A 23,587-nucleotide genomic window follows, 5' to 3' on the forward strand; every position below is an offset into this window, starting at 1 on the left:
GTGAGGGGAGGGCTCCACTTAGGAGGAAGGTGTGAGAGCCATGCGTCTTACAAGGCGTGGCCTCACACGTGCCTTCCTTTTTATATGTTCACCGCGTTAAAAAATTTAGAAGGTTTGGGGATCATGTACCTTTACCCTTTTGCTCTTTAATTTTTTTGTTGTCCTTTTGGAATTTTGGCAAAAAACAAAAAAAACTTGTCCTTTAGACTTTGGACTACAAAATGGACAGCTAAAAGTACAAGCGGATGAAGCTTCAAAGAAAAAGAGTATCCCAAATGAGAAGAAACAAAATTTTAGAAGAAGTTAAATGAAATTATTGTAATGGGTGGAGCCACTTTAGGTGAAGGGTGGTTTGGTGCACACACAGCACTAGAAAATTATGTGGTACATCTAAATTAGATATTATTCTGTTATTACAAGTGTATATTCAATTTTTTACACCTTTAATATAACTAAGAAAAATATTTACATCGAGGACAGTTCTGTGAATTACTCACAGAAGAAGAAGATGCCATAGATTCAATTAATTGTTTGAAAAGAAAAAGTAAAGTGTATGGATCGGATGAGATCAATTGATGAACAAATTAGCTATATAGAGGAAAGAAGAAATAAACATTAATTCCAGTCAACTAATAATATTCTGAGAAGTTTCAGCTCCAGAAATCCAATGGGATTTTAACCATACAATTGAATCTCTATTGCTTCTCGATAGATCATTTATGGTTATGGACCCACTGTTCATCTGCACAAAGAAAAATTGGACCATATTACTATTAACTCTGATTCATAAGTTGCTTATATTTGGGTTCTACATTCCAAAGGAACAATAGTTTCTTCACGCCTTCCACACATTTATATTTGTTTGTGACAATTGTGCATGAAGTTGACGAATTCCAACAAAAATTAGGAAAAGGTCACCCAACTTGCAAAAAAGGATAATAAAATATGAAAAGGGGCTAAGGCGCAGGATTCCTACACCTTACCCCAAAAATATAAGAAGGAAGGCGTGTGTGGAGCCACGCCTGGTATGGCACATGTGCATGGAGTTGACGAATTCCAACAAAAATTGGGGAAAGGTCACCCAACTCCAGCCTCAATAATAAATGGAGTTAAATACATTTGGGGTGTGTTTAGTAGAGTAAATATACACATATATACAACCCCCAAGCCTTTTGTTATAGTACACATTTCAATACAACATGTCGACAAAAGTGCATACTTCTTCGAAAAATTATGTTGTATATATATATGTCAAATTTTATATTTAAAGGATATTATATTTAAAGTTGGACATCCTTGATAAAAGTTATGCCTTTGATACAGTGGTAATGGATGTCCAATTGAATGATGGAGTTTCGGGTTTGAACCTAAATAGAACAATATTTTTTAATTTTATTTTGACAGCCACACACCAATATTCTTGGACACCCTTAATAAAATATTTGATTCCGCTACTAGGTGTGAGAGTCATGCGCCTTACAAGGCGTGGCCTCACACGTGGCTTTCTTTTTACATTGTTAACCGCATTAAAAAATTTGGGTTATGGTGTGGGATCCTGTGCCTTTACCCCTTTGCTCTTTATTTTTTTTTTTGTCCTTTTGAAATTTTGGCAAAAAAAAAAAAAATTGCCCTTTATGCTCTGGTCTACAAAATGGACAGCTAAAAGTACAAGCGGATGAAGCTTCAAAGAAAAAGAATATCCCAATTTAGAAGAAACAAAATTTTAGGAGAAGTTAAATGGAATTTACTGTAATGGGCGGAGACATTTTAGGTGAAGGGTGGTTTGGTGCACACACATCGCTAGAAAATTATGTGGTATATCAAGACTAAATATTACTCTGTTATTACAAGTGTATATTTAATTTTTTACATCCTTAACATAACTAAGAAAAATATTTGCACACCCTTTGCTAAATTTCTAACTCCGTGTTGCTTCCAATTGCACACGCAAGTGTACGTGGTCGCACAAGTAATATAGTGGCTCTTAAAAGAACCGGATTATCGAACCCAAAGGACTTGTCAATTAACCATTTACTAATTATACTAATTCTAATTATTTATTTAAGGGAGGATTTCAAAAGATGAATATATATTAACGAAACTAAAAATAAAGATAAAATAACTAAAAAAAAACAACTAACTAAGAAAAGATAGACGTTTACACAATCAATGAATAAATCGATCTAGGATTATAATTTAACTAACAATCATGTTTAGCATCAATTTCATCAACTTATTTGATTATCTAGTTATTGATTCACGGGGTTGATAATATAGTCATGATCCCCCTACCTCTAACCGTCTACCATAATTGACAGCCTAATTACATCGTTGAGTGGGGATAGACTGGACCAACTATGGAGCATTACGTTGTCTTTCCGTATTTGAGTCAAGCAAGGTATCTAGGTATATCCCTATCCTAGACACAAATCAATTCAAGTGATATGCAAGAAAAGATCATGCTCCTTATATTCCACATTCTATCCCTCTATTCCTCTCCCGAGTTTAAGAGTAGACAATATATTTATCTCTATGGTGATCAAGCATGGAAATAGTAATCACAAGAATATAAGAACAACTAATATGATAAACAAATCATGCCGAATTAAAATCACTAAACAATCATATTGTAAGTAAATATAATCCAAGAACGAGAAGGTTAACTCCACATAGATATAGAACAATTACAATGAATCATTCAAATAAAAGATGTAAAATAAATAAAAGAGAAGAAAAGATGAAACCCTAATCAAAAGTTAATTTCTACATTGTATCCTCCCCCATAATAATTATTCTTATGAACTATTTATAGATGTAGAAAACCCTGAATAAAATAATTGAGTCCAAAACAAATTAGAAACGTAAAACAGTAAAAGGATTCCGCGTGAAACAGTGTTGTAGCCGACTTCAATTTGTACTCTTCTCTTCCTTTGCTGCCACGTGGCAGTTATTTCCTTTGCCATTCGCAATTTGCAGCGTTTGATTCACACACACACACACATATATATATATATATATATATATTCAATTTAATTCATTAAGCTATCTTTTATTTTCATTCTTGAACCTTCCATTTTTAATTCGTTTTACCTCCAAATTCTTTCATCTTCACACCAATTTAATCCTACAAATAAAATATACTCAATTTAATCCTACAAATAAAATATACTCAATTTAATCCTACAAATAAAATATACTATTAAGCACAATTCATAAAAATCTATGCTCAAAAAGGATAAATATAAATAATAAATGTGAGGTAAATAATGATTAAAAATATATATTTTGGCTTCACATCAATACCCCACACTTAAACTTTTATTCATCCTCGAGCAAATATTAATGCTCATCTCAAAAATCATTGCTACAAACAATAAGGTCATATACAAATTTCAAAACATCAAGTACACTTCTCGATGATTATGCAAGATATACAAATAACCATCAAACTTCTAATCTCCTAACCTCAAGGAAGGACTTTGAACTCATCAACTTTAAGTTTGCTCACCTATCTCACTCGCTCACCTCTCTCCCCATGTATTTGTATTTCAAAATGTATAAGGAATCAAAGATATATGTATCTGCTTGTGCTTTAAGTAGTCCCTATTATTACTTTTGAATATTACACAATCCATATACTAAGGCATATGTGGTAAAGCACATGCATGGGCTCCCACGCCTTAATTCCGTGCATTTTTATTTGATTGTGAATTGAGTTGACGGATTCCAACAGAAATTGAGAAAAGGTCACCCAACATATATTGTACGTATTTCAATTTAACATTTCGACAGAAGTGCATACTCTTAAATATTTCTTCTCTTCCTTTTTATTTGTCACCATTTTTTTTTAAAGTCAAACAATATAAATTTTGATTAACATTCTAAAATATATTTTTTCAGCGTATTGTTATGTAAAAAGTTACAATTTAGATTACATTTTTTATATATTTTGAATATCTAAATTTTTATTTTAAAACATCTAAATATAATCTAATTTAGCTTTAAAAATTGATCAAATTATTTCTCAAATAGCAGAACATAACAACTAAAAAGGAACGAGTAAGGAGTGATAAATGTTGGTAGTTATTTAGTTCTTTCTCATTTATGGTAATGGACCCACTATCCATGAGAAAAGTTGGACCATAATACTATTATGAGCAAACAACACAAATATCAATCACTAGTTTAGGGCTAAATTACGTGTTTTTATTTTAAATTTGAAAGTACCTTTTTTACCATATTTACTTCGCTAGATAAGATACACTGACTCTCTTTCTCACCCCTCTCTATGTATCTGTATTTTAGAATGTATCTGATGTGTGTATGTAATAGGTATAGTATCAAAAGATACATGTTGACTCTCTCACTCGCCTCTGTCCCTATGTATCTGTTAGTATTGATGGTAAAATATTTGTGTAAATAAATAGTTTTCTTACTGTTGTTGATGGATTGGTATCTTCCATCACAATGAATGGAATAAGTCAAGTTGTGTTGTCAGTGACAAAGAAATTACCCTTCTTTTTTCTTTGCACCTTTCATCCACTTGTACAGTGGTCCATTGTGTGCATATTATTACACTGGAGCTTTTAAAGTCTAGTCTTCATACTTTGTCGGTTACAAAGAAATTGCTTGGAAATAATCTTACAATTTCAAATAAACAAGGTCCACAATTTGTTAGGTAAAATTTCATATTACATTGGAGTTTGAATTCTAGTCTTCATACTTTGTCGATCGGTCACAAAGAAATTACTACGATATAACCTTACATTACAATTTCAAATAAACAAGGCTCAATATTTGTTAGGTAAAAGTTTCATTTTATACCATTTTGTTTAGATTATCTTTACAAACTCAGTTTATTTCGATTGAGAAATAATATTTTGTTCCAAATGTGAGTTTTATTGGATATCAATAAAGTCGATATGATATTTCAGGTCCAAATACCAATAACCATTAGGTGATTTAGTTCTTTTTGTAAAAATCTTGATTAAAAAGATCTACTTAAGTAGAAATATTAATAAAATAATCGAGATGATAACACTACTATCATAAAATTTGAAAAAGAAAAGAAAAAAGACATAAGAAAACTTTACCGTACAAAGACTTTGGAAAATCGAGATTATAACATCATGTAATGCCTTATATCTATATAGGGAAAAGGCATAAATTTCCCCTTCAACTTGTACCGAAAAGTCAGTTACACACTTTAACTATTATGACGACCTATTACACACCTTTACTACTTAAAAGTGAATTTATTTAAGTAACAATACCAAAAAAATTACTCAAGTAACAATACCAAAAAAATTACTATTAGCATATTCCAAATAACATTTAAGTAGCTTTTGCATTTTTGCTAAGATCACTTAGTTTCTGAACCTAACGCCAATGTATTATGTCATACATCAATCCTTCATATATTAAGTCAGATATTTATTAACAAGAAACATATATCTAAAATAAGTTACAGGCAATACACTCCTATCACTACTACATCCTTCTGGATCAACTCCGATTCATAAGCTGCTTCTACCCTGAATATGAATGGAGATTATGCTTCTTGAGAATAATATTTGAGCTCTTACATCTTGCAAAAATTTGGAAGACGGGGTCTACTCCAATTGAATTATTGCTATGGGTTCCACAGTAATATGAGCACAATGGACATCTCAAAATATAAGTGCATGAAGCTACAAAGAAAGGCTATATCTTGAAAAATATCTCCGTTGAATTAAATTATTGTGAGTTAGTTCTACTTAGTATTATGTATCTGCATAGATGCCTGACTTAATTCAGATTCGTGTGGAGAGGTTTTATATCGAAGGTAAAACACTTTCTTACAAGGACTAGTCAATAATCAAGGCACAAACTCAAAATATTTAATTAAGAATGAAGAAATAATTATGACTCTATCATAATTATTGTTATTGTTCGATCTCTCATTTAATAATTGTAATTAACTAATAATTCTTTTTATTTATGGTTATGGACTCACCGTAAGAAAAGTGGACCATATCTCTGCTTTTGATTGATTATTATTTGGAAAAAATTGTAATTAACTAATTTCTCTATTTCAATTTATATGATTCACTTTTCTTTTTAGTCAATCCCAGAAAGAATAATAGAAAAACAAACGATATACACTCGTATCAATAGTTGCTCAAGCACTTGAGCTACATTGGTTCCAAGAGAGGTGTCACATCACTTCTATTAAAACAAGAGTTATATAAAAATCTGTAGGTTCAAGAAGATTGGATTAATGTATACCCAACTTCTTTTCGAATCTATTTCTCAAGCCAAGAATCTAGTTGTTTTGTAACAAACAGAGAAATTTGTCACCTCTAGATGGAAATAGAAAATACTCATTTTATTTCAATTTGATTGTTTTATTTTTTTATTTTTCAGTCCGCTTAGCAAAGAACGTATATCCTTCCTTTTATTTAAGGGAAAATAACGAGGGCAACTTGAGAGTATTTGAAAGCTTTCAAGAGTTCTTCTAGAATCGTATCGCCATGCTTTAACCTTTTATCAATTTAAAAGGTGATTATTCTCCTCCTTGTCAAAAGTTTGTACAAGTAACTAGTAATTATTTTACGAGTATCTTCACCTCCAGTAGTCAACTATTACATGTACATTGAATATTAGTCGTCCATAGTAAGTAGTAGGAAATTTCTTCACGCCTTCCACACATTTATATTTGATTGTGACATGGATTAAAGTGCTGACAAGTGCATGAATTTGACGAATTCCAACAAAAAAGTTTCGATACAGTACTTTTTTTTAGAGTGTATCTAAATTTTTATTTTCAAATATTAAATTAATATAATTTAATATAATTTTTAAAATTAGTTAATTCAAATATCAAATTAATATAATTTTATTTAATTGTTAAAATTAATCAAATTAACTCTCGAAAAACACAGCGTAACAACTAAAAAGAAATAAAGGGAGTATTGGGGGGGGGGGGGGGGGGGGGGGGGGGGGGGNGGGCTCCACTTAGGAGGAAGGTGTGAGAGCCATGCGCCTTACAAGGCGTGGCCTCACACGTGCTCTTTAATTTTTTTTTATTGTCCTTTTGGAATTTTGGCAAAAATAAAATAAAATTGCCCTTTATGCTCTGGACTACAAAATGGACAGCTAAAAGTACAAGTGGCTGAAGCTTCAAAGAAAAAGAATATCCCAAATGAGAAGAAACAAAATTTTAGGAGAAGTTAAATGGAATTACTGTAATGGGCGGAGCCACTTTAGGTGAAGGGTGGTTTAGTGCACACACATCGCTAGAAAATTATGTGGTATATACGAGATTAATTATTACTCTGTTATTACAAGTATATATTTAATTTTTTACACCCTTAACATAACTAAGAAAAATATTTACACACTTCGCTAAATTCCTAACTCCGCTATGAATTTTATTGCTCCACAAGTACGAACACCAACCTCCCTTTATCTTCTCTGCCAAAAATTGATTGAAATTTGTCTTTAATTTCATAGAAAGCAGAGACTTTAACTTTAAAAACTCCACTTGAATGGAATATGTAATTATTGATATTTTTTCAGAAAAGCTTTTTGCATCTGTGTAATTTTTGACCATACATTTAAAAAACCACCAAAAGATGTGGTGGAGCGGATAAGGCTGCTCCTCACTTAATCAGAGGTTTCGGGTTCGAGTCCTCGGTATGAAAAAATCCTAGGTATGGAGTGCTTAATTTCCTCCAAATGGGGACTTAAGTGGCGCGAATTCGGAATAGTCAAGCTCCAATGCGGTACCAAATACCAGATAAAAAAACAAAATAAAAAAAAAAAATACATTCTAAGAAATATCAGCTCCACAAATCCAATGGGGTTTTATGTTTTAACCATACATTTATTACTGATAGGTTGAATCTATCACAATTGAATATATATGATTACGTTTCACCATCTCTTAAATTTCTATGACTTGAAATTTGGTACAAAATTATTAATTAGTAAGACAATATGTAATTATTTTAAACTACAAAGTGAATTAGTATTTAAGGTAGAAACTATAAACCATAAAGTGAATTAGACTTGACTTCACAACGAATTGATGAAGTCAAGTCGTGTTATCGGTGACACAAAAATTACCCTTGTTTTTTCTTTGCACCCTTATTTGCTTGTACTTTTAGTGGTCCATTGTGTGCATATTGCATTGAAGTTTCCAAGAAATTTCCTACTTCTAATAATGCACATATTTATCAAAATAACTTTTGTGACCGGCTATTTATCTTCTATACAATGAAGTCTACTCTTCATGCTTGGCCAGTTATAAAGAAATTGCTAGGACATTATCTTACAGTTTCAAATAAGCAAGGCCCACAATTTGTTAGGTAAAGTTTCATTTTACGTCTTTATATTTAGATTAGTTTTATTCATTTAATTTATTTTCGACTGAGAAATGTTTTGATTCTAAGGTGAGTTTAAATGGATGGATATCAATAAAATTGGTATGATGTTTCAAGTTAAAATTTTATCTGAGACAATATCTTATTAGGAGTGGTAAGGTACATATGCCTAGCCCCTCTTACTAGTAACTTATTCTTATTGATATCTTTTTATTTTTAATAAAAGACTACTATACACTTTGTCTAGTGATAAATTTGCTATAAAAAAAAGAGGTGATTTAGTTCCTTTCACCAGCAAGATGAATAATTAATAAACAGGAGAAAATTCAATATCATAATTCAATGTTTCTGATAGCAAAAGATATGTATGTTCATCTCTTTTGACAACTCTGATTCTAATTCACACAAGTCTAGCTCCAACTCCGACTCCAGTGGAATACGTTTGATTCCTGGAAATAGTTCCCTTTGCTCTGTTGGCTGGTGTAAGAAAGATTTCGTGTCACCTTTACTAATATATAAGAGAATGGATTATTGCATACACAAGTTCTTTCGTGAATCTCTTTCTCGGGCAGAGGAAATATGTGCCCTTCACAGGGGAGGATCCACGTGGGTTCCAGGGGGTTCACCCGAACCCCCTCGGCAAAAAATTACACGGTATATATAAGGTAATTTTTTTTGTATTTTGTAGATATATATATTTTGAACCCCCTTAACAAAGAGAAACTAATGGCGCAATGACAAGTCCCCTGAAATTATGTTGTATGTCAATGGTTCGAATCCCTTTAAAGGTTCTCATTTCTAAAGGCTTATTTACAAGTTTATAATTTTATTTTTGAACCTCCTAAACGAAAATCCTGGGTCCGCTATTAGCCCTTCATATGCAGTGTTACGCGAAAGTCCAAGTTTGCACTGCATACAGTAAAACATAGACGTTACTTATTGCTTTCATAAAGATTGATGTCAACGAGCTGGAACCCAGACAGATCCTTAGATTTGAGTAGTTAAATGTAATTAAATAGTGAGAGTTGTGCACTCCTTACTGTATCGTTGCAGCTCGATGAGTCCCTTCTCTGTTGACAACATCCACGACTCCAACGATATTCAATACCTTCATATACATAACTTTTTGTTAGATAAAATATATAATAAGAACTTGTGAGCTATTCAATCTTGTGACAAAAGAAAACGATGATCTGTGTGACCTAATCTAATGTTACATTAGCAATTTTAGAATCTCCAGGCATACTCCATACAGACATTTTCCCTCTCTCACTTTTTCCCTTGAAGATCGAATCGAATGAGGAGTTGATTAAGAACAGTTCTACATATTATGACTAATCTTGTTGCTTCAGATTCACATACTATGACAAACCTCAACTTCACTGCAGCTTCCCCGCCATTCATGCCATAACAAGAGAGATATTGCTAAAGTTAGAGCAAGATCAATACCTTTTGACATGATAATGTTTATTGATGCAGAAGTATTAAAACTAACATTAAGTTTTTTGTTTTTAAGACAGAGATTTCCCGAAATATAAAATTATTGCGAGTTAATTCTACTTGGTATCCTTCACCTGCATAGGGGCATGACTTAATTCAGATTTGCATCGACATTATAATTGTAATTAACTAATAATATTTTCATTTATGGTTATGGACTCGCTCTAAGAAAATTGTTACTAATAATTGTTTTGATTCCTTAACTACTTTTTCTGTCCATCCCTTTTAGTCATTCTCTGGAAGAATGACACATTATTCTATATTTAGTTACAATTTAACTTTAAACTGTTCATTTTAGCTTTAATGAAATGATTTATAGCTACACAAACATTTATCATAAGCCTTTAACTCTGCTACAATTTGCATTATGTTATTATCCTATGTAATAATTAAGATAGTTATCTTGGTACAACTATGAAAATGGCCTCCGCAAAAGTATATTGCTAAAGTTAAGCATGATCAATATTTCAGCACTCGATCACACACTACTGTGTAAATTTGAGAGTAGATTTCGCGGCAAAAAGCATAACATAACACCAATGGACTATGTGAACACAGCGTTGGAATGTCTTCTGAAATCGGACGTGAAATATCATTTCGTGCTTGACATTGGAAATACATTGAACAAGAAATGAGAATATTAATAGGGGATTTACATTCCAATGGTCTAGCAGTGTTTCTTTGCTTAGATTACATTAATTTCAGAGATGATTAATAAAATGTGTTTCTTGCACTTATTAAAATAGAAAAAGAATGTTAGTACATTTTACAGTAGATATCAATGGAGACTATGCAACTTCAGTAGAACTTGATGGTTGGGGAGAAATTATTTGAGCTCCATTGGATTCCAAAGCTTCTGCAATTTATCTATTTGTCAGGAAATGGAAAATGTGATTTTGAAATACAAAAAGAATGAATTTTTGCATACCCAAACTCATTGCTGATTACTGATATGTAACCTTTGTTTTTTAGGAGAGGAGCAACTGGCCTCTTCTTCATATCTACTCTTCCTTTTCCCAATGCAAAGCTCAGATTCATTTTTATACAACAAACGAACTCCAAATTTATTCTCTTCTCCAAAACCATCAATAAAATCTAACTTAATGCACCCATAGTCATTTGGTGTTTTTTCATTTGCATTAGATGCATCCCATAAGCCACAAAGAGGTACCAACAAAAAATTAATAACAGATTCATCAATATCGTTTAATACTGGATTGTAGGATAAGGAAAATTCCTGGGTCATCGACGACATCCCATCATCACATAAGGGAATCAAATGAGCTGTGATGCAATCAGTTAGTTGGCCATAATAACATACAGCAAATCCCAAGAAGTTATCACTTACATACCAATTCTTAGGCAAATTGACTGATTCACTTGTGCGTATTCCCTGATAGTTGAACCAACTTGGGATATCATCCGACCAACTCCCAAACACTCTTAGTGACAAGGAATGTGAAGAAAAGATGTCATGCTGCAATGATGAGATGTTCTGAAACAACGAATTACAGATCGAAGCATTGCTCCAATTTGCACCTATTGTTTCTAATTGATGTGGAAATTCTGGCAGCTGTGTAAGCCTCTTGCAACCTGATAAGTCCAACAATCGAAGAGCACCAAGTTCGGATATGCTTTGAGGCAAACAATCAAAATTATTTCCCTGGAGATTCAAGCGTTCCAAAGAGGATAAGGATCCAATGTCTTCTGGCAGCTGTATAAGTCTCTTGCAATCTGATAACTCCAAGTATCCAAGAGCACAAAGCTGGGCTATGCTACGAGGCAAATGCTCAAAATTATTTCCACAGAGATCCAACTCTTCCAAAGAGGATAAACGTCCAATGTCTTCCGGAAGTCCTCCATCTATTATATTGCAGTAGCTGAGATTCAACTCCTTCAAAGAGGATAAGGATCCAATGTCTTCCGGAAGTCTTCCATCTATTATATTGCAGTAGCTGAGATCCAGAGATTCCAATGAGAGTAACCCTTTATTCACCGGAGGGAACTCAAAGTACACTCCATCTTCTGATCGAGTATCAGCTTTTCCAAACCTCAAACTTTTAAGCTTGTTCAACCGGACGATGGAAGATGGAGGACGTGAGATTAGGGTATAGCTGGCATCAAGCACCTCCAAGTTTTCTAAACCACCGATCTCTTCTGGCAAGCTTGCAAGTTCTAAGCACCATGACACAGATAGCTTCACCAAACCTTTCAACTTATAAATGCTGCTTGGAAGAGATGCAAGGTTTCTCATAAAACTCAAATCTAGCTCTGTAAGATGAGGTTGGTGATCAAAGAAAGATAATGGCAGTTCCCTTATCCGAGTGTTTGACATCTTAATTATCTTTATGGCAGTTCCCTTATCCGAGGTTTCTGGAAATTTCTCTAAACTATAGCAGTTGCATAGATCCAGATATTCAAGAGATTCCACATTAACATATGGAAACCTCTCAAGGCTTTCACACTCATACAAATTTAAATGGATGAGTTTTTTGCAATACTTGAGGGAAGGATCAACTTCTTCAAGACTCGTACATTTCTTTAGATCCAAATACTCCAAATTTGGCATCCCCTTGAAATCTGGTGTTCTCTTCAGGCATCTAGAGTAACTTAGATCTATCCTTCGTAGAGACAGAAATTGCTGCAGCTATTCAAAACACAGAAAGAATAATGAAAAGTAGTAAACGACATGTTTATATTATAACTCAACGTGTGAAATGAGAAATTGTTTATATGGAAATTACATGCTCAGAAACTAGATAAAAATCATGTTATAATAAATAAATAAAAGGCAAAATATCTAAAAGAAGACCTTAATCTTAGCATGTTTTATTTAAATTTCCGCTATACTTGATTATCTGGATGTTGATGTAGAAAAGTTGTGCCAACATATTTCTTTTTGTTTCTTCTTTAGATGCAGAGGTTGGAAATGCAATTCATAGAGATTAATAGTATGAGAACAACCCAAAATACATTAGTTTGAGTTTATGGAATTAATAACTTTATTTCATTTAAAAACAAGAATCATATATAATTCTAGGACAATTAAAAATAGAAAGTATCTGAAATAGAATGGTACCTCTGTTTCCTTCCATAAATAATGCAATGAACTCCATTGGAGATCAAGATGAACAAGCCTTCTGGGATTAAAATTTTCTGGCAATAACTTCCAAGGATAGAAATGCCACACAAACCAACACAAGTTGTTGGAAAGGTACTCAATAGAATCACCTGTCACATGACAATTCCGTATGCATAATATCCTAAGGCTTTGCATATTTTTCATTGCCTCTTTGCTAAAGCTTAGTTTTGAAAAATAATCAGTAATCCAGATTGCTTCCACTGTCATGGTCCTCTATAAAAAGATTATGAATCAACATGTCATGTATAATCCACTTATCAATATCATTGTTTTCTTACTCTACCCACGAATGCAAATTTTTGTCATGTTTTATATTATTTATTATTGTGCTTGAAGAGCTAGCACCATCAAATAAAATTTAAGGTACAAATATTAGTTAAGAAATATGCCGCTTAAGAGAAATGCTTTGCGTAGTTAATTTTATTTGTTAATGATACATTTTTTGAGAATTTTATTAGACTCAAGTTAAAAAGCTTTTCATGCTCTCATAAAACAAAATGGTAACTGAAATAGTGCCAATAACTGTCATCTTTTAAATGAAAAAAAATTAATCAATCATTGAATTAGTAAGGTAAGTATTGGCTTTCCTAAATTTTATTTTTTCATTACTGAATTTTTACTAATAAAAAATTACTTAGGGTAAATAAATGGGTGATATTAGCTTTTAAAAAATTATTGATTAAATTAGTATGAACAAATTACATACTGTATAAATTTCAAGTTAATCCAAAGAATGATATAAGATTAAATATATTAAGTGGCTATTAGAGTAATTCATAACTTATTAACATGAGATAAACAAACTAGGTAGTGTGGATTTGAAACAACTTAAATGACTTGTGCGTCAGTATATGAAGCTAGAGGAACAGAGTATATATATATATATATGTGTTTGAAATATGAATACTATTGCATTGTTTAGCTTACTTACCATATTGTCCATCATGACATATTTGAAATCTTCATCATTCCATATTCTGCTAGGTTTTCCGGAACCTTCCACTATGTATTTGCCCATATCTTCAATCAAGTCATGCATTTCAATCACACCATGTTCAGAGATGAACACAAGAGATTTTTCAATTAGAACATCTAATCCGTATTCAGCTCCAAAATCACAGCTTTCAACAATTTTCATGACTTGTTTTCTTTCATGCCCACGAAAGAAACATGCGATATCTAGAAATATCTTTTGCTCTTCGAGCTCCAACCCATCATAACTTATTTTGAGTTTTTCAACAATTTCTGAATTAGGCTTTTTCTTTATTTGGTCTACAATTTTTTCCCACTTATCTATTCCTTTCTTATGCAACATAGAACCCCACACCTTGATGGCTAAAGGAAGGCCTTTAGCCTGATTTACTACCTCCAATGAGAACTTCCTAAAACACTCATCTGGAACTTCTTTTTTGAAAGCATGTTGATTGAACAATTGCATAGCTTCATGATCAGGTAGTGTATGCACTTCATATATTGCATCACTATCCTCTATCAATTTTCTATTTCTAGTTGTTACAATAACTTTGCTTCCATTACCAAACCAGTCAACATCACCTGCTAAATACTCCAAATGATCACCATGATCTATGTCATCAAGCACAATCAACACCTTCATAGAAGAAAATCTGCTCCTAATCATGCGCTTCCCATCAAACTCATTACTGACGTAATCATCTTTTTTTCTTAACAGTACAGAGAGAAGGGTATTTTGTAAAGAATGCAGTTGATTCTTTTTTGCATTTTTTTTAACATTCGCAAGAAAACAAGCTGCTTCAAATTGATTGGATAGAGTAGCAAAGATGGCATTTGCTATTGTTGTTTTACCGATTCCGCCTGTTCCCCAGATTCCTACAATCCAAACATTGTTGGTTTCCATTTGAAGTAGGGGTTTTAGATTCTCTAAATGAGCATGTATTCCCACAACATCTTGCAAATCAGATAAAGAACAAGCACTCTTGCAAAGTTTGGAAGAGATGTCGCTGACGATCTTTTTAATTTCCTTTCCCTGATTAATCCTACATAAATTAGAGATTGATTGTAGACAATGTGAGGAAGTCAAGTATTAGAAAGTAATTTCAAATTTTAATGTTCAAGAGAATATTAAATAGGAAACAATATAGTTCAGGATAATATATAGAAACATATTGTTATTTTTTTTCATCAAAAGCAATTATTTGTTTCAAACTCACCCGTCATGAATATCATGTCCTTTTAGACCTGCGGCAGCAGTTAGGGCAGTTTTCCATCGTTTCACCTTCTGCCTCCCCTCATCATCCTTATAGTTCGATTCGTGTTTGGTAAATGCATCTGCAAAGCGCTCCCTTTGGTATCGAACATCTGATGGATCCACATAATAGAAGATCGGTATAACTGTCATGTGTCCATTTTTTTTCTCCTTGCATTCCATAATCTTCACTAGTTCATTCAAGCACCAACTTGACGTAGCATAATTCTGTGAGAAAACGATTACAGCAACTTGAGACTCTTCTATAGCTTTCACAAGTTCTTCTGAGATGGAATCGCCATCCTCTAGCCTTTCATCATCTAGAAAGGTGAATATTTCCATAATTGTCAAAACATTGTGCAAGTGACTCGTAAAATTATTCCGGGTATCACCTCTGAAACTTAGAAAGACATCATACTTCCGTCGAGGACAGTTTTTTGAATTACTCGCAGAAGAAGAAGATGCCATAGATTCAATTAATTGTCTGAAAAGAAAAAGAAAGTTATAGATCAGGATGGAGGGAGTAACGATTAACAATAACGATAGAATGAGATAAAATTAAAAAAAATTCAGAGCAATTACAGTAGCTGAAAAACTAACAACCTTTGTGCGGAGGAAGACGACGAGGACAGAGATGGATTTCTCCGGCGTAATTGATGAATCGAAAGGTGCAGTAAGCTCAATGACTAAGAAATTGCCCTTCTTTTTTCTTTGCACTTGTATGTGCTTGTACTTCAATTTTTAGTAGTCCATTGTGAGAGTTTCCAAGAAATTTCCTACGTTTATTGCTTTTGACTGGTTGTTTATATTCAATGCAAATGAAGTTTAGTCTTCATGTTTTATCGGTAAAAAATTTGGAAGACGGGGTCTACTCCAATTGAATTATTGCTATGGGTTCCACAACGTGGACATCTCAAAATATAAGTGCATGAAGCTACAAAGAAAGGCTATATCTTGAAAAATATCTCCGTTGAATCAAATTATTGTGAGTTAGTTCTACTTAGTATTATGTGTCTGTATAGATGCCAGACTTAATTTATATTCGTGTCGAGAGGTTTTACATCGACACTTCCTAACAAGGACTAGTCAATAATCAAGGCGCAAATCCAAAATATTTAATTAAGAATAAAGGAACAATTATGACTCTACCAGAATCATTGTTATTATTCGATCTCCCATTTAATAATTGTAATTAACTAATAATTCTTTTTATTTATGATTATGGGCTCACTGTAAGAAAATTGGACCATATCCCTGTTTTTATTGGTTATTATTTGGAAAAAGTTGTAATTAGCTAATTTTTCTGTTTCAACTTATATGATTCACTTTCCTTTTTAACCAATCCCAAAAAGAATGACAAAAAAAAAATCATATACACTCCTATATCAATATCTGTAGGTTCAAGAAGATAGGATTAATGTATACCCAACTTCTTTTCGAATCTATTTCTCAAGCCAAGAATATAATTGTTTTGTATCAAATAGAGAAATTTGTCACCTCTAGATGTCAAAAATTTGTACAAGTAACTAGTAATTGTTTTACGAGTATCTTCACCTCCCAATAGTCAACTAGTACATGTACATTGAATATTAGTCGTCCATAGTAAGTAGTAGGAAATTTCTTCACTCCTTCCACACATTTATATTTGATTGTGACATGGATTAAAGTGCTGACAAGTGCATGAATTTGACGAATTCCAACAAAAAAGTTTCGATACAGTACTTTTTTTACGGTGCTTTGAATATTAAAATTTTTATTTTCAAATATCAAATTAATATAATTTAAGTTAATTTTTAAAATTAGTTAATTCAAATATCAAATTAATATAATTTAATTTAATTATTAAAATTAATCAAAATAACTCTCGAAAAACACAGCCTGACAACTAAAAAGAAGTAATGGAAGTATGGGGAGAGGGTTGTGAGGGGAGGGCTCCACTTAGGAGGAAGGTGTGAGTGCCATGCGCCTTGTAAGGCGTGGCCTCACACGTGCCTTCCTTTTTACATGTTAACCGGGTTAAAAAATTTAGAAGGTGTGGGGATCATGTACCTTTACCCTTTGCTCTTTAATTTTTTTTGTTGTTCTTTTGGAATTTTGGCAAAAAAAAAACTAAAAAAACTTGTCCTTTAAGCTATGGACTACAAAATGGACAGCTAAAAGTACAAGCGGATGAAGCTTCAAAGAAAATGGACATTATTAGAAAATTATGTGGTATATCGAAATTAAATATTATTATGTTATTACAAGTGTATATTTAATTTTTTTACACCCTTAACATAACTAAAAAAAATATTTGGCTAAACTCCTAACTCCGCCACGGAATTTATTGCTCCACAAGTACAAACACCAACCTCCCTTTATCTTCTCTGCCAAAAATTGATTGAAATTTGTCTTTAATTTCACAGCATGCAGACGACTTTGACTTTAAAAACTCTACTTGAATGGAAGATGTAATTATTGCTATTTTTTCAAAAACTTTGTGTCTAGTGTAATTTTTTACCATACATTCTAAAAGCCCACCAAAAGATGTGGTGGAGTGGATGGGGCTGTTTCTCACTTAGTTAGATATTTTGAGTTCGAATTCTGAATATGAAAAAATCCTTGATAGGAAACGATTCCAGATAAAAAACCAAAAAAGTAAAATAAAAAATACACATTCTAAGAAATTTCGGCTCCACAAATCAAATGGGGTTTTAACCATACATTTATTACTGATTTGAATCGAATCTATCACAATTGAATATGTATAAGTACGTTTCACCATCTCTTAAATTTCTATTACTCCTCGATAGATCAATGCTGTTAATTTAATCAGCAAATAGGGTCAACTTAATAGTAAGGAGTAATAATTGCTAGTAATTATTTAGATCTTCTCATTTATTATTATGGACCCACTATCCATCTGCACAAAGAGAAATTGGACAATATATATTTGTATTTCAGAATATATCTAGTATCTTTGATACATGTATTTGATTTGATATCTAAAAGAATAGTGTATCTGACTTGAAATTTGACACAAAATTATTATGCCCTCCGTTTCACAAAAAATGGTCTAGTTTGACTTGATATTGAGTTTAAGAAAATAAAGAAAACTTTTGAATCTTGTGGTTCTAAATTAAAATTATGTCAAATGTACAAAATTGTCCTTTAATCTTGTGGCCTTAAACATGTCACGTGGAAAGTTGAAATTAAAATGTTACCAAAAAAAGAAAAAGATCATTCTTTTTTAAACAAACTAAAAAGAAAGGATGTCATTCTTTTTTAAACGGAGGAAGTAATTAACAAGACACTATGTAATTTATTATAAAGTAAATTAATATTTATGGTAGAAACCATTAACTATAAAGTAAATTAGACTTGACTTCACAATGAATTGATGAAGTCAAGTCATGTTGTCGGTGACATAAAAATTACCCTTGTTTTTTTTTTGCACCTTTATTTGATTGTACTTTTAGTGGTTCATTGTGTTCATATTGCATTAAAGTTTCCAAGAAATTTTCTACTTACTTCTACCAATGTACATATTTATTAAAGAAAAGTGCTAAATGACCAGAAAATTAAAAAAACTAGTATAATATTTTTTTTGTGACAATTGTGCATGAAATTGACGAATTCCAACAAAAATTAGGAAAAGGTCAACCAACTTGCAAAAAGGGATAATAAAAAATGAAAAGGGGCTAAGGCGCGGGATGTCCACACCTTACCCCAAAAATATAAGAAGGTGTGTGTGGAGCCACGCCTGGTATGACGAATAGTGCATGGAGTTGACGAATAGTGAATGAAGTTGACGAATTCCAACAAAAATTAGGAAAAGGTCACCCAACTTGCAAAAAAGGATAATAAAAAATGAAAAGGGCCAAAGGGGCTAAGGCGTAGGATCCCTTTATCTTCTCTGCCAAAAATTGATTGAAATTTGTCTTTAATTTCACACTATGCAGACAACTTTGACTTTAAAAACTCTACTTGAATGGAAGATGTAATTATTGCTATTTTTTCAAAACTTTTTATGTCTAGTGTAATTTTTTACCATGCATTCTAAAAGCCCATCAAAAGATGTGGTGGAGCAGATGAGGCTGCTCCTCACTTGATCAGAGATTTTGAGTTCGAATTCTAGATATGAAAAAATTCTTAGTAGAAAGCGACACCAGATGAAAACAAAAAAACAAAAAACAAAAATACACATTCTAAGAAATTTCAGCTCGACAAATCCAATGGGATTTTAACCATACATTTATAACTGATTTGAATCTATCACAATTGAATATATACGAGTACGTTTCACCATCTCTTAAATTTCTATTACTCCTCGATAGATCAATGTTGTTAATTAAATCAGCAAATAGGGTTAACTTAATAGTAATGAGTAATAATTGCTAGTAATTATTTAATTCTTCTCATTTATGGTTATGGACCCACTATCCATCTGCACAAAGAGAAATTGGACCATACGTATTTGTATTTCAGAATGTATCTAGTATTTTTGATATATGTATTTGACTTAATATCTAAAAGAATAGTGCATCTGATTTGAAATTTGGCACAAAATTATTACTCCCTCCGTTTCACAAAGAATGGTCTAATTTGACTTGACACTAAGTTTTAGAAAATAAAGAAAACTTTTGAATCTTGTGGTTCTAAATTATAGTTATGTCAAATGTACAAAATTGTCATTTAATCTTGTGGCCTTAAACGTGCCATGTGGAAAGTTGAAATTAAAATGTTACCAAAAAAAGAAAGAGATCATTCTTTTTTAAACAGACTAAAAAGGAAAGGAGGTTATTCTTTTTAAATGGAGGGAGTAATTAACAAGACACTATGTAATTTATTATAAAGTGAATTAATATTTATGGTAGAAACTATGAACTATAAAGTAAATTAGACTTGACTTCGAAATGAATTGATGAAGTCAAGTCATGTTGCCAGTTAGTCACAAAGAAATTGCTTGGACATTACCTTACAGTTTCAAATAAACAAGGCCCACAACTTGTTAGGTAGAGTTTCATTTTATGTCGTTCTATTTACATTATTCTTATTAATTTAATTTATTTTCGACTGACAAATGTTTTGATCCTAAGGTGAGTTTTAATGAATATCAATAAAATCGGTATGCTATTTCAAGTTACAATTTTATCTGAGGCAAGACTGCTACATATTCTATCTTGTGACAATGGTGCATGAAGTTGACGAATTCCAACAAAAATTAGGAAAAGGTTACACACTTGCAAAAAAGGATAATAAAAAATGGAAAGGGCCAAAGGGGCTAAGGCGCGGGATCCCCACACCTTACCCCAAAATTATAAGAAGGAAGGTGTGTGTGGAGCCACGCCTGGTATGGCACATGTGCATGGAGTTGACGACTTCCAACCAAAATTGGGAAAAGGTCACCCAACTCCTGCCTCAATAATAAATGGAGTTAATACATTTGGGGTGTGTTTAGTAGAGTAAATATACACATATATACAACCCCCAAGCCTTTTGTTATGGTACACATTCCAATACAACGTGTCGATAAAAGTGCATACTTCTTCGAAAAATTACGTTGTATTTATATGTCAAATTCTACATTTAAAAGATATATATTTAAAGTTGGACACCCTTGATAAAAGTTATGCCTTTGGCGTGGTGGTAATTGGTGTCCAATTGAATGATGGAGTTTCGGGTTTGAACCCAAATAGCACAATATTTTTTTAATTTTATTTTGACAGCCATACACCATTATTTTTGGATATCCTTAATAAAATTTCCGGCTCCGCCATTAGGTGTGAGAGTCATGCGCATGGATTTCTTTTTACATTGTTAACTGCGTTAAAAAAATTTGGGTTATGGTATGGGGATCATGTGCCTTTACCCCTTTGCTCTTTAATTTTTTTTATTGTCCTTTTTGGAATTTTGGCAAAAAAAAAAAAAAAAAACTTACCCTTTATGCTCTGGACTACAAAATGGACAGCTAAAAGTACAAGCGGATGAAGCTTCAAAGAAAAAGAATATCCCAAATGAGAAGAAACAAAATTTTAGGAGAAGTTAAATGGAATTACTGTAATGGGCGGAGTCACTTTAGCTGAAGGGTGGTTTAGTGCACACATATCGCTAGAAAATTATGTAGTATATACGAGATTAAATATTACTCCATTATTATAGGTGTATATTTAATTTTTTACATCCTTAACATAACTAAGAAAAATATTTACACACACTTCGCTAAACTCATAACTCCGCTACGAATTTTATTGCTCAACAAGTACGAACACCAACCTCCCTTTATCTTCTCTGCCACAAATTGATTGAAATTTGTTTTTAATTTTACAGAGAGCAAAGACGACTTTGACTTTAAAAACTCTACTTGAATGGAATATGTAATTTTTGACCATACATTCTAAGAAATTTCAGATCCAAAAATCCAATGGGGTTTTACCCATACATTTTTACTAATTTGAATCCCTCCCTCTCTCGCCAATCTCCCTATCTGGTGTCAAAGATATATATATCTAGTATCAAAAAATACATGTTGACTCTCTTGCTTGACTCTATCCTTATGTATTTGTATTTCACAATGTATCTAGTATCTTTGATACATGTGTTTGACTTGATATTCGAAAGAGTGGTGTATTTGGCTTGAAATTAAATTTGGTACAAAATTATTAAGTACTAATTAGTAAGACAATGGATAATTATTTCAAACTATAAAGTGAATTAGTAATTATGGTAGAAACTATAAATTATAAAGTGAATTAGAATTGACTTCGCAATGAATTGATGAAATCAAGTCGTGTTGTCGGTGACATAAAAATTACCCTTGTTTTTTCTTTGCACCTTTATTTACTTGTACTTTTAGTGGTCCATTAATTGTGTGCATATTGCATTAAAGTTTCCAAGAAATTTCCTACTTACTTCTACTAATGTACATATTTATTAAAATATGCTTTTTTGACCGGTTATTTATCTTCAATACAATAAAGTCTACTCTCTTTGTTTGGTCAGTCACAAAGAAATTGTTTGGACATTACCTTACAGTTTCAAATAAACAATGCCCACAACTTGTTAGGTAGAGTTTCATTTTATGTCGTTCTATTTACATTATTCTTATTAATTTAATTTATTTTCGGCTGACAAATGTTTTGATCTTAAGGTGAGTTTTAATGGATATCAATAAAATCGGTATGATGTTTCAAGTTAAAATTTTATCTGAGGCAAGACTGCTACATATTCTGTCTAGCGTAAATTTGCTAAAAAAATAAAAAATATGTGATTTAGTTCCTTTTGCTAGCAAGATGAATTATTAAAAAAAGAAGAGAAAATTCAATATCATAATTCAATGTCTCTGATAGCAAAAGATACATATGTTCATCTCTTTTGACAACTATCACTATTTACTCAAGTAGATATACTTTAATACGTGAATAATGATAATTTAAATAGAAAAACGAAAACAATTAAAGTAGAATATGAAACCCCCACACACAACAAAAAGCAAAAGAAAACGTGTTTTTAACACTAATCTTTAAATTTTTATAAAGTTAATATAGAAATCAAGGACCCTACTTGAATGGAAAAGAAGAAGAATCAACTATATAAAAAGACCAGAGGAGGAGGACAAAAGCTTTAAAAAATTCCTCCAAAGACCACCTACCCACACTGCACCAAAACTTCACAATTATACACACACAATGGACAGCTAAAAATACAAGAGGAAAATATGTTTGAAAAAATGTTTGATTTTCTCATGTTTAATTAGTTAAAAATATTTATTAAAAAATATTGTTCTTACTAAAATTAAGTTACTTAAATATAAGAAAACTAATTTCTTTTTACTGAAAATAAAGAAAACAAGTTTCACAAATACATGTACACGATACATCTAATAAATTATTGAATCAATGTTGAGCCACACCCACCCCAACTTTAATTTGGGAAAGTCAGTGAGAAAGAAAAAAGGGAAAGAGATTTGTCCTTGCCTTAATTAAATTAATTTGTGTATGGAAAAAGTGAACTTTGAAATTCTAAAATATGTTACATCCTCCGTTACTATTATTTGTCAGGTATACTAAAAACAGTTGTTCTAAATTAATTGTCAATTTAAACAATCAAGAAATAATTAGTTATTTTTTCCAATTCTACCCTTAATAATTACATAACTACTGGTTTCAAAAGGTACTGGTAATTTTAAAGTTACAAGACTACTTTAATGTGAAAAAAGTTACTTTTACCGTTTTCAAAAAATACAAACCATTTTAATTATGATTGATAGTAAGGTTATATTAGTCAAATTGCACCTTATATTACTCTCTCCGTTCACTATTGTTTGTCAGGTATACTAAAAATAGTTGTCCAAAATTGATTGTCAATTTAAATAAC

The 23,587-nt window shown here is 31.9% G+C and overlaps 2 protein-coding genes across 3 annotated transcripts in view; both read right to left on the reverse strand.

Moving 5' to 3' along the window:
* The window catches only part of LOC125843895 (TMV resistance protein N-like), a 94,395-nt gene extending 78,341 nt beyond the window's left edge, over positions 1 to 16,054 (reverse strand). Inside the window, exon 1 of the mRNA XM_049523118.1 lies at positions 15,836 to 16,054. The gene's annotated coding sequence lies outside the window, so the exon portion shown is untranslated. The remainder of the gene's footprint in view (positions 1 to 15,835) is intronic.
* LOC125843865 (TMV resistance protein N-like) overlaps positions 1 to 23,587 on the reverse strand; it is a 367,653-nt gene that overhangs the window by 80,086 nt on the left and 263,980 nt on the right. The window contains exon 8 of one of the 2 annotated variants that reach the window (XM_049523087.1): positions 11,460 to 12,513. In XM_049523087.1, coding sequence (XP_049379044.1) covers positions 11,460 to 12,513 — 1,054 coding nt within the window. The remainder of the gene's footprint in view (positions 1 to 11,459; positions 12,514 to 23,587) is intronic. The other variant, XM_049523086.1, reaches the window with a different exon arrangement.

This window comes from Solanum stenotomum, chromosome 11 (genome assembly GCF_019186545.1).
Source record: "Solanum stenotomum isolate F172 chromosome 11, ASM1918654v1, whole genome shotgun sequence".
NCBI classification, from domain to species: domain Eukaryota; kingdom Viridiplantae; phylum Streptophyta; class Magnoliopsida; order Solanales; family Solanaceae; genus Solanum; species Solanum stenotomum.